The sequence below is a fragment of the Symphalangus syndactylus genome, chromosome 13 (genome assembly GCF_028878055.3).
Source record: "Symphalangus syndactylus isolate Jambi chromosome 13, NHGRI_mSymSyn1-v2.1_pri, whole genome shotgun sequence".
Classification (NCBI taxonomy): Eukaryota; Metazoa; Chordata; class Mammalia; order Primates; family Hylobatidae; genus Symphalangus; species Symphalangus syndactylus.
In genome coordinates this window covers 108,824,436-108,836,077 of record NC_072435.2, presented here as the reverse complement: position 1 = coordinate 108,836,077, position 11,642 = coordinate 108,824,436, and the positions used below count along the sequence as shown (strand labels likewise).

General features: G+C 51.8%; 1 protein-coding gene across 5 annotated transcripts; it reads right to left on the bottom strand.

Annotated features, from left to right (window-relative positions):
• Positions 1-259: 259 nt before the first annotated feature.
• Positions 260-8,237, bottom strand: CFAP73 (cilia and flagella associated protein 73). Of its 5 annotated transcripts, none has more exons than XM_055238322.2 (7): positions 8,049-8,237; positions 5,952-6,057; positions 5,086-5,190; positions 4,561-4,761; positions 3,336-3,557; positions 2,554-2,712; positions 260-348 (listed from the first exon to the last, which is right to left on the bottom strand). In XM_055238322.2, exons 1-7 carry the CDS (start codon positions 8,102-8,104, stop codon positions 271-273), a joined length of 927 nt encoding a protein of 308 aa, XP_055094297.1. In that variant the 5' UTR covers positions 8,105-8,237; the 3' UTR covers positions 260-270. The 5 variants fall into 5 exon arrangements, with proteins under 5 accessions (XP_055094297.1, XP_063470615.1, XP_063470616.1 ...); XM_063614545.1 differs by lacking the exon at positions 8,049-8,237 and adding an exon at positions 7,803-7,909 and having other exon boundaries at positions 265-348; positions 5,952-6,121; XM_063614546.1 differs by lacking the exon at positions 260-348 and having other exon boundaries at positions 1,022-2,712; positions 8,049-8,195.
• Between the last annotated feature and the right edge of the window lie 3,405 nt (positions 8,238-11,642).

The following is an 11,642-nucleotide window of genomic DNA, read 5'->3' as shown; positions in this document are numbered from 1 at the left end:
GGTCTGATCTCCTTTTAGAGGCAGCTGCCCCACACATAGCCCCTTGACCTTCCCATCACCTCCTCATCAGGGCCTGCATTTATGGAGTGCTTGGTATGTGCCCCTCATGGCAGGCCCAGAGCACTCTGATCAGGCACAGCTCTCCCATCTTCCCAATGAGGAAACGGATTCAGGAAGAGCCACTCAGTCCACACCCCATTGGAAATGTGGGCCCTCCTATCTCAGGGTCTCTCGGGGGGTCCCCTCTCCCGCTGCTCACCTGGGTCAGGGCTAGGAGGCAGGGGCCGCAGGCTCAGCCTGACCCAGGCCGGCCAGCATAGTGGAGAGGTCCTGCATGAACAGCTTCACCTGGGGGGGCCCAACACGAAGTCACATCCCAGCCCCAGAGCCACTGTCCAGCCCCCACCCCTCAACACACGGGGAGGCCGAAAGGCAGGGCAGGGACTGGAGACCCCCTCATTAAAAGAACAGCAATGCTGGTGGTTCCCAGAGGTGGTGACTGAGATCCTAAACCGTTCTGGGTTTTGAAAGCCTCAGGCCAACCTTTCCAACTGCTGCGTGAGCAGACACCTTCACAGCTTCCTCGATGCTGTCACCTGTACTATCCAATTAGTATTTTCCTTTGCATCCATCAGCTTTATTTTCTTGTAACTGGATCAGTCATATTCATTGGTTTGTGATCTACTCTTATCTCCATGGGTGACTCTTTTTATTTTGTTTTAATTAACTTCTTTATGAATATGAACTTAATAAATGCCATGGATCCATTGTGAAAACTAGAACTTGAGGGTGAACTTACAACCATCTGTGGACTCCCCCTCATATTCATCACCATATCAACAGCTGAGAAGGAAACTTTTTATCTCCAAGAAAAATGGAAAAAAATAGTTACCCCCTTGTCATAACTAGGGGGCAACTGGAAAAATAATGAAAATGCAATGAACAAATGAAGCTGTTACTGAATTCTGGCAGCCGCAGGACAGTGAGTCCCAGGCCCGGAGGCCAGGGTGTGTTAGGGGAGGTGGGAAAAGGCCTAATGTCCCTCCATGGAGCCTTTCTCTTTGACAGGGGCAGAGAGTTGATTTTGAAAAGAGATGGTCTGGTCCTAGTGCAGTGGTGTTCACAACTAATTGATTACAACCGGTTACAGATTTTATTTCTTCTTAATTTCCACTACTCCAGTTGGACTAAAAGAAAAGGCACTGACTTTTGCCTGTTTACATCAAGCCTGTGTTTCTGCTAGTCTCAGGTGCCACAAGGTAACCAGGTAACAGGCCAGGCTTGGAAGAATAGTGGCATCAATGCATTCAACCAACTAGGAGGGGTGAAGCCAATTCCCAGGACCCAGATCTTGGCATTAGGTTGGAATCCTGGCCATTGGGCAGAACAGGAATGGGAATGGGTTGGGGAAAAGGTGGGATGCCTCCCTTTGTAGCAGGACGAGCCACAGACAAAACTCCTCAGACACCGGATTGACACAAAATTCCTCAGACACCGGATTAAAGAAGGAAGAGGTTTTTATTCGGCTGGGAGCGTTGGCAGACTCGAGTCTTAAGAGCCGAGCTTCCAGCCGAATAAAAACCTCTTCCTTCTTTAATCCAGTGTCTGAGGAGTTTTGTCTGTGGCTCGTCCTGCTACACCTTTACTTTGCCTCCACTTCTCAAAGGGACCATGCTTTGGGTATACCCACTAGAAACAAAAGAAGTATTTGAAGTCTGAAATCTCCCTCCATTGTAGACCTATGTTATGCTGGGTGCTGTGGCTCACACCTGTAATCCTAGCACTTTGGGAGGCTGAGGCAGGAGGATAACTTGAGGTTGGGAGTTCGAGACCAGCCTGGCCAACATGGTGAAACCCCATTTCTGCTAAAAATACAAAATTAGCCGGGTGTCGTGGTGTGTGCCTGTAATTCCAACTACTCGAGAGGCTGAGGCAGGAGAATCGCCAGGAGGCAGAGGTTGCAGTGAGCTGAGATCGTGTCACTGCACTCCAGCCTAGGTGACAGAGCTAGACTCTGTCTCAAAAAAAAAAGCCTATGTCACATTCTACACTGCACAACTCAGCCTAACCCCACCCTCACCCTCCCTGTGGAAGCTGAGGCCTCTCTGTGCAGGAAGCAGGGAGCCAGAGGGCCAGAGATGAATGAAGGGCAAGTCTGGACCTCATGATTTTTTACAGGTGTTGACACGTGTGGGCTGTTGGATCCTGCGAGAAAAGAGAGACTCAGCACAAACCCTGGCCTTCCTGGTAGAGGGAGGGCATTGAGACCAGCTACTTTTTTTTTTTTTTTTCCTTTTTGAGATGGAGTCTAGCTTTGTCGCAGAGAAGGGCATGGCTTTCTTCTGGCCACTATCAGAGCCAAGATGCACCCAGGAATCCATCCTAGACCAGGTGCCTGTGCAGCGATCGAGCCACGGCTGGGGCAAGGGCTCTGACCTTAGAGGGCCATGCTTAACCCAGAGAAGGTGTCACTAACTGTGGGGTTTTAGGTACCTCATTTTTCCAAAGAGGGAGTGTTTGGGGGCTGGAGGTGCCATAAAGAGGGGCCCTCACCTGCTCTAGCTGTCCCTCCGTGTCCTCAATGTCCAGGGTGGGCGGCTGCCCCTGATGCTGGCACACTAGCTGGAACAGGTTGAGCACAGCCATCCTGCTGCGTCCCAGGAGCAGAGTCTTCTCCGCTGCTGTATTCTGAATCTGAATCCACTTGGATTCCTGGAGAACACCCGCCCCACTCCCAATTATGGCAACTGGCCCAAGGCGGGCTGCCCCTTCTTCCCAGCCACTTTTTTTTTTTTCTTTTTGAGATGGAGTCTATCTTTGTCGCCCAGGCTGGAGTGCAGTGGCTTGATCTCAGCTCACTGCAACCGCCGGCTCCCGGAAACTAGCGATTCTCCTCCTTCAGCCTCCCAAGTAGCTGGGACTACAGGCGCCCGCCAGTGGACCTGGCTAATTTTTGTATTTTTAGTAGAGACAGGGTTTCACCATGTCGGCCAGGCTGGTCTCGAACTCATGACCTGAGGTGATCCGCCCCTCTCGGCCTCCCAAAGTGTTGGGATTACAGGCACGAGCCACCGCGCCCGGCATTCTTCTCATCCACCTCTGCCAGTCAGGCAGTCAGGTGCTTTCGGGAGAGGGGTGCAGGAGCCTCGAGCCGGCGGATGGGGCGGGGCCTCGTGCCCGAAAGGGCTCGGTGATGCCTGAGATTCCCCTCCTTAGTGCAGCGGACCCTCTGGGGTAAGCATTGCCCCGTTGGTCCTCAACAGCCCTGGCGCTCCTCCCCGCCCGGCTGTGGAAGCCTGGGGTCCGGAGCGCCCCCCACCTAGGCTGGGCCGTACCCACTGCAGCGTACGCTCCCTGGCAGCCTCCAGGCGCTCCTGCAGCTGTGCCCGCCGCTGGCCCTGTGCGAGCACCTCGTCCGGCCAGGCGTCCCGCAGCTGCTGCAGCCGCGCTCGCGCCGCCTCCAGCTCCGCGAGCCGCTCGCGCTCCCTGAGCCTCAGCGCCGCCTGCGTCTCGGCCAGGCCGTCGAAGCGCGCCACCAGCTCCGGGACCTCTTGGAACTAGAGTCGGGGGCGGGGAAGGGACTCACATGGGCCTGCAGTCCCTTACCCTCTCCATCCCACCTGGCCGCCAGCGTTCCTTATTATTGGAATAATCTTTCTGGAAAGTGACTTAAATGTCAACCTCCATTTGTTAGAGACAAGGTCTCGCTCTGTCACCTGGGCTGGAGTGCAGTGGTGCGATCATAGCTCACTATCATCTCGAACTCCTGGGCTCACGCGATCCTCACATCTCCGCTCCAAAGTAGCTGAGACTATAGTCACACGCCACCACGCCCGGCTAATTTTTTGTAGAGACAGGTGTCACTCTATGTTACCTAGACTGGTCTCGAACTCCTGGCTTCAAGCAATCCTCCCGCCTTGGCCTCCCAAAGTGTTGGGATTACAGGCGTGAGCCACCGCGCCCGGCCAGAGTTAACTTTCTGAATCTTCAGTTCTCCTATCTGTAAAATGGGGTTGACAGTTGACAATAACAGGACTCACTTCACTGGACTTTGGGGAGGGTTCAAGAACAAAACGTGGGCGGTGGCTCACACCTGTAATCCCAGCACTTTGGGAGCCGAGGTGGCAGGATCGCTTGAGCCCAGGGGTTCGAAACCAGCCTGGGCAACATAGCGAGACCACCATTTCTACTAAAAATAATAATTAAAAAAAAGCTAGGCGTGGTGGCGTGCGCCTGTGGTCCCAGCTACTTGGGAGGCAGAGGCTGGAAGATCCCTTGAGCCCAGGAAGTCGAGGCTGCAGTGAGCCGTGATAGCGCCAATGCACTCCAGCCTGGTGACAAAGCGGGACACTGTCTCAAAAAAACTCCAAAACTAACAACCACAAAAACCAAAGCGTATCCCTGGCATACAGTGAGTGCTCCATAAGTGATAGTTCTTGGCATGCATGCCAAGAACTCCAGTAGTTCAGCGCTCCAGTAGTTCGCCGGTCCGAAGCCGTCCCCGAGCCACTCAGCGCCGCGCGGTGGCGCCGAGCTCCCAGCCTCCTGCCCCGGACTCACCCCGGGCAGCAGCTCCAGCGCTTGCTCCAGCAGGCGCGCGCAGGGCTCCAGGCGCTTAAGCCTGCGCTGCAGCCGCGCGCGTTCCTGACGTAGCTCCTCGAGCTGGGTCCGCAGACGCAGGGCCTCAGCCTCCCGACTGCCCGCCTGGTGCCGCTCCTCCGCCGCCCTCCGCAGCGCGCAATTGCGCCGGGCCTCGGAGTCCTGGGGAGTACGGTGGGGAGAAGGCGACGTTCAGGACTCAGGAGCTGGCGGGGAGTTCGGCACCTCCATCCTGCCCTGACATTCGCTAGCAAAACCGGGGGCGGCCAGCAGGCCTGGCTCGGAAGCTGGCTCTTCACCCCACTCCCCAGCCTGCTTTTTTTTTTTTTTTTAAATCGGCTGCTTCAGGCAGTGCGTGTGTGTTTCCCGCCGTTTCCTTTTGCATGACGAAAACCATTTCTTTTCTTTTTGTTACCTGCCGGGCCCCTATGGGGGTGTGAGCTGCTACCCATAGGCCCCGCCTCCCCCCCAGGAGGCTCCACCTACCTGCAAAAACTTGTCAAAGCGGATGAACGATCCCTTTAACTCCCGCTCCTTTTGTTTCAGCTGTTCCCAGCGCTGTTTCAGGGCTGCCATCTTGGTGCGGAACACCTGGGGGTGAGGAGTGGGTTGTCTGTGTGAGTTTGGGGGTCCGGGTCCTTGCATGCTCTCAGGTTCACACCTCATCCCTTCCACCTGTTGTCCCTGATCTGTGGCTGCTCCCTGCTCAACCCATCCGTGGCTCCCGTCACCCAGGGATGAAGCCCAAACGCCTCCTCCAGCCCTGGAATGCCAGTGTCCCTGCCCTTCCTTCAGGCCTCATCTTACCCTCTCTCCTCCCATCTCTGTCTTCCAGGCACTCAACCACCTGTGTTTGGTTCTTGCCTTCCAACCAGTCTTTGTGTATGGTTTTCCTCTGCCTGTTTTTCCTTCCTCATCTCTTTCGCCTTTGCTGGATAAGCCGACTTGCCCTTCAGCAATCCCTAAGACATCACTTCCTCCAGGAAGCCCTCCTTGACCACCCCCATGGGGAGGTAGGGACTTCTTCTGGGCTCCCACAGCCCCTGTCCAGTGCTTCTTCCCTGTAGCGGTCACCACCTGAACACTTATCTGTTTTCCTCTCTAGACTGTGAGCCCCACAAGGGCAGGGATGATCGTAAGACCTCCAGGTCTTAATGCAGTGCCCAGTACATGCTCAATGCACACACATTTATTTGCACCAACGACTGGTCTTATTTGATCCCCATTTGACAGATGAGGAAATCAAGGCTTGGAGCGGTGACATGACTTGTCTCAGACCTTGCCACTAATAAATTGGCTCCATCACTTCCCGTCTGCTGGCTCACCACCTCGTTACAGTAGTGTGGGCTCACCTCCTTCTGGGCCTGCAGGGCCTGGTCTGCATCTACCAGCTCTTGCCTCTTCTCCAGGAGACGCAGCACTGGTGGGACGTAATCCTCAGCCTGCTCTGGCCGCTTTCTGAAGAGGCTCAAGTAGGAGGTGCGAGTGAAGGAAGCATGTTTCAGGGCCCCACATCTCACCACTGTGTATGGAGTGCCCCATTAGCCACCTGCTGGCTGTTTAATTTTTTTTTTTTCTTTTTTTTTTTGAGACTTAGTTTTGGGTCTTGCTTTGTCACCCAGGCTGGAGTGCAGTGGTATAATCATCATAGCTCACTCCTGGGCTTAAGCAATCCTCCCATCTTGTCTCTTGAGTAGCTGGGACTGCAGGCGTGTGCCACCACACCTGGCTAATTTTTCTTTTTTTATTTTTGTAAAGATGAGGTCTCTCTTTATTGCCCAGGCTGGTCTTGAACTCGTGGACTCAAGCAATCCTCCTGCCTCAGCCTCCCAAAATGTTGGGATTACAGGCATAAGCCACCACATCTGGTTGAATTATTATTATTATTATTATATATTTTTTGAGATGGAGTCTTGCTCTGTCATTCAGGCTGGAGTGCAGTGGCACGATCTTGGCTCACTGCAACCTCCCGCCTTCCAGGTTCAAGCAATTCTCCTGCCTCAGCCTCCCAAGTACCTGAGATTACAGGCACACGCCACCATGCCCAGCTACTTTTTGTATTTTTAGTAGAGATGGGGTTTCACCATGTTGGCCAGGCTGGTCACGAACTCCTGACCTCATGTGATCTGCCCGCCTTGGCATCCCAAAGTGCTGGGATTGAATTCTTTATTCATTGAACAAATTGTCCTGAGCACCTACTCTGGGCCAGGCACCCTTGTAGGCACTGGGGGTGCAGCTGTGAACAGGACAGACAAAAATCCCTGTTCCCTCGTGAGCTGGCATTCTGCTGGGAGCCACAGAAAATCAAGCTAATAAATAATAATCATAAAGAATGCCAGGACATGGTAGGCACTGAGATGAAAAATTAAGCAGACTAAAGGAAACTTTCAACAGGGAGGAGGTGGCATCTGAGCAGAGACCTGGAGGAGAAGAGGGAGCAAGCCACGTGGACATCTCCAGGGAACAGATTCTAGGACCCTGGTGTGGCTAGGGTGGCTGCAGAGGAGGGAGGGAGGAGGAAAAAGATGGGAATTGGGAACAGGGAGGAGCTGAGAATCCAATTGCGGTGGGCCACGGTGAATGGAGACTTCGGCCTTGACTCTAAGTGAAGTGGGAGCGGAGGGGGTGTTTTGGGCAGAGGAGGGGTCTTTCTGGCTGCTGTGAGGAGCAAGGACAGTGGGCAGCTGCAGGAGACCAGTGGTGGGGCCACGGGATATTCCAGAGATAGTGTGGTTCTGAGCAGGGCAGCAGTGGCGGGAGGTGAGAGCAGAACTGATGGAGTGGGGAGGGGAGTGAGAAAGGGGTCAGAGGTGACCCCAGGAGCCGGAAGGATGTTACTGCCAGGGCAGGCCGCAGGAGAGCAGGTCGGGTGGGGGAGACCAGCTCCCTACTACGGCCAAGCCCGAGATGCCTGAGACCTCTGCAGGGAGAGGCCCAGGAGGCAGTGGGGTTCTGGAGTCCAGTGCCCCGGGAGAAAGGGAGAGCAGAAAGAATGACTAATGTGTAATCAGCAAGGCTTTCCCAGCCGTGGTCCAGGAGAAAACCCCCCTCCCCATTTTACAGATGCTGATACTGAGGTTGGGACTTGAGACCATGCTGCTGAACACGAAGGAGGCACAGAACAAGCTTCCTCTGTTCCTCCTGAAAATGCAGTTTTGGGGGTGGATTGGGGAGCAGGATTTCATAGAATAATTCCTTCCCACCTTGGTTTGAATGATTTAATCTCAGCCGGATGTCAGCTAGGGGTGGGGGATCAGGAACAATCCCGGAGACCATGGTGATGTCTCGGTTTCTCCCTGAGCCTCAGTTTCCTCCTCTGTGAAGTGGGGACAATAACCCCCACTATGATCTGCCCAAAGCCAGGACCCAGGAGGTGAGGAAGAAGGGGTGGGCCAGCCCACGCATTCCCGCCCTCCTTCTAGCCCTCCCTGCCTCTACGTCCCACTCACATAGACAGTTTCTCTTGCAAAGCCAGTCGGAAATATTCCTCCCAGGGCACCGCCATCCTTCTGGCAGTTGCCCCAGCTTTCTTTCCACCAGCTGGAGTCTTGCACAAGCCTAGGAGACCCTGGGGATTCTGTGGAGCGTGGTGTGGAAGCCTGCTCAGCTCTCCCAGAAGGCAGCCACCAGCAGGCTCTGGTTGCCTGGCAACCGACCACACAACATTCCATCGCCTGGCTGCAATGGGAGAGGGAGGGGGCTGCGAGGAAAGGAGCACCTCTGCCCCTCCTGGAGAGGCCTGTAACACCCCATCAAATCGGGGGTGCAATGGAGAGGATGGGGCTCCCTTGGCCAAGAAATTGCCTCTCTTCGTGCCCCACATTTGGCCAAGCCTCTTCCTGGCTGGGTGGGATTGCCTCACTATCTGGGCCACGCTTGTGTGTACTCAGTTAATGGCTTGAAAGAATAATTACTGGGCACGCACTGCTAGCCAGGCCCTGGGTGGAGTCATTCACTCCCAGCCCTTTGAGGCGCCACTCCCTGTCCTGGTGATGGGGCTCCTCTGGCTATTTCTCAGGCAGCCCCCAGCCTGGTTAGGGAAAGGGAGACCATCAGGACCTCCTAGTGGAGACCAGCTTAGAAGGGATGGTCTGGACTTGGGGGATGGGGTGATGGGAGAAGCTGAGATAGTTTGGGCATTTATTTATTTATTTATTTATTTATTTATTTGACATGGAGTTTTGCTCTGTCACCCAGGCTGGAGTGCAGAGGCTCGATCTCGGCTCACTGCAACCTCTGCCTCCCAGGTTCAAGCGATTCTCGTGCCTCAGCCTCCCGAGTAGCTGGGATTACAGGTGAACTCCACCATGCCCGGCTAATTTTTGTATTTTTATTAGAGATGGGCTTTCACCATGTTGGCCAGGCTGGTCTTGAAATCCTGACCTCAAGTGAGCCACCTGCCTTGGCCTCCCAAAGTGCTGGGATTACAGGCGTGAGCCACCACACCCGGCCAATAGTTTGGGCTTTACTGTGGGTTGGATGCTATGCTCAGCACTATATAGTATCTAAATTAATCCCTAAGACAGCCCTGTGGGGGGTGGGTGGTACTAGGGAAAAGTACCAAGAGTAATATAAAAAGTACCCTTGGGTTCTTCAATTCAAAGCAACAAACACTAGCATCCTGTCCTCCCTGCTTCCGGTCATTTTATTTTCCATTTTAAATAATTTATTTTCCATTCAAAGAAATGTATTTTCTTAATGTAGAGCAATGCTGTTTCAAAAACTTATAGTTCCTTTTAATCCTACATTGCTTAAAAAACTCCTAAGGATTTTGTTAGAGCATGTTTTAAAAAACAGAACTAGGGCCGAGTGCAGTGGCTGTTGCCTGTAATCTCAGCACTCTGGGAGGCCAAGGTGGGAGGATTGCTTGAGCCCAGGAGTTCCAGCCCAGCCTGTGTAACATTTTGTAGAGACCCCATCTCTACAAAAAATAATAAGATTAGCTGGGGGTAGTGGCATATGTCTGTAGTTCCAGCTACTCGGGAAGCTGAGGCAGGAGGATTGCTTGAGCCCAGGAGGTTGAGGTTGCAGTAAGCTATGATCACTCCACTGCACACCAGTCTGGGCAACAGAGCAAGACCCTGTCTCAATCAATCAATCAATCAATCAATATCTAAGAAATTAAAAAGAACTAAAATAAGGTACATTTTATCTTTGAGAATTTTTTAAAATTAAATTGGACACACTATCTTTCTGCACAAATTGATGTGAAGTTACAATAAGATATGATCTCATTTTTTCTTTCTTTCTTTTTTTTTTTTTTTCGAGATGGAGTCTCACTCTGTGACCTAGGCTGGAGTGCAGTGGCACGATCTCCTCTCACTGCAACCTCCGCCTCCTGGGTTCAAGCAAGTCTCCTGCCTCAGTCTCTGGAGTAGCTGGGATTGCAGGTGCGCGCCACCGCATCTGGCTAGTTTTTTGTATCTTTAGTAGAGATGGGTTTTCACCATGTTGGCCAGTCTAGTCTCGAACTCCTGACTTCAGGCGATCTGCGCGCCTCCCAAAGTGCTGGGATTACAGGCATGAGCCACCTTGCCTGGCTTCATTTTTTTCTTAATTTTTTAAAAGATAAAGGTATCTTTTACAAAAAGTAAAAGTCACTTTTTCCATATACCATTCTATGAATTTTGGCAAATGCATAAAGTCATGTAATCACCACCACAATCAATATACAGAACATTTCCATCACCCCAAAAAGCCCTTGTGCCCCTTTATAATCAACCCTTCCCTCCACCCCAGCCTCTGGCAACTTCTACATATTCTTTGTCCTTCGAGTTTTACCTTTTGCAGGATATCATACATGAAATCGCAGTATATACTTTGTAGCCCTTTGAGTCTGCCTTCTTTCACTTAGTAATATTCATTTGAGATTCATTCATATTGATATATGTATCAGTAGCTCATTCTTTTTCATTGCCAGGTACATTATATTATGAATACTATAGTTTGTTGATTCATTCCCCAGATGAAAGACAGGTGAGTTGCTTTCAGTTCTGGGCACTTGCAAATACAGGCTGTATTCATGTGCAGGTTTTTGTGCAAACGTAAGTTTTCATTTCGCTTGTGTAAATATGTCAGAGTGGTATTGCTGTGTCGTATGGTAAGTGTATGTTTAACTGTATAAAAAACTGCAAGCTGTTATTCAAGGTGGCTGTACTATTTTTATATTCACACTAGCAATGTACGAGAGTTCTAGTTGCTCCATTACGAGAGTTTTAGTTGCTCCATATCCTCACCAGCAGTTGGTATTGTCAGTTTTTTAAAAAGTCATTTTATGGCCAGGTGCGGTGGCTCACACCTGTAATCCCAGCACTTTGGGAGGCCGAGGCAGGTGGATCACCTGAGGTCACCAAGACCAGCCTGGGCAACATGGTGAAACCCAGTTTCTACTAAAAATACAAAAATTAGCTGGCCATGGGGGCGTGTGCCTGTAATCCCAGCTACTCAGGAGGCTGAGGCAGGAGAATCACTTGAACCTGGGAGGCAGAGGTTGCAGTGAGCTGAGATTGCACCACTGCACTCCAGCCTGGGCAATAAGAGTGAGACTCTGTCTCAAAAAAAAAAAAAAAAAGGTCATTTTAATATTTGTGTTGCAGTATAGATTATGGTTTAATTTTTTTTTTTTTTTTTTGAGACAAGGTCTGGCTCTACCACAAGGCTGGAATGCAGTGGCACGATCTTGGCTCACTGCAACCTCTACCTCTCAGACTCAAGCCATCCTCCCACCTCAGCCTCCCAAGAAACTGGGACCTCAGTCAGGTGCCACCACACCCAGCTAATTTTTGTATTTTTTGTAGGTGGGGTTTCACCATGTTGTCCAGGCTGGTCTTGAACTTGTGTGCTCAAGCTATCCGCCTGCCTCTGCCTCCCAAAGTGCTGAGATTATAGGCGTGAGCCACCACACCCGGCCTAGATTACATTTTAATTTTTGAGATAACTGCAGATTTACATGCAGTTTAAGGACCAATACAGAGAGATCCCATATCCCTTCCACCCAGTTTTCTCCCGTGGTAACATCTTGCGTAACTATAGCACAATATCAC

Bases quoted from the DNA above. Each gene is read 5' to 3' on its own strand.
- CFAP73 (XM_063614544.1), bottom strand. From the start codon at position 7,875: ATGGTCTCCGGGATTGTTCCTGATCCCCCACCCCTAGCTGACATCCGG. The intron at 6,122-7,802 runs GTGGGAAGGAAT...CTCCATACACAG, and splicing joins ATTAAATCATTCAAACCAAG to TGGTGAGATGTGGGGCCCTG. The intron at 4,762-5,085 runs GTAGGTGGAGCC...CGTACTCCCCAG, and splicing joins GCTTTGACAAGTTTTTGCAG to GACTCCGAGGCCCGGCGCAA.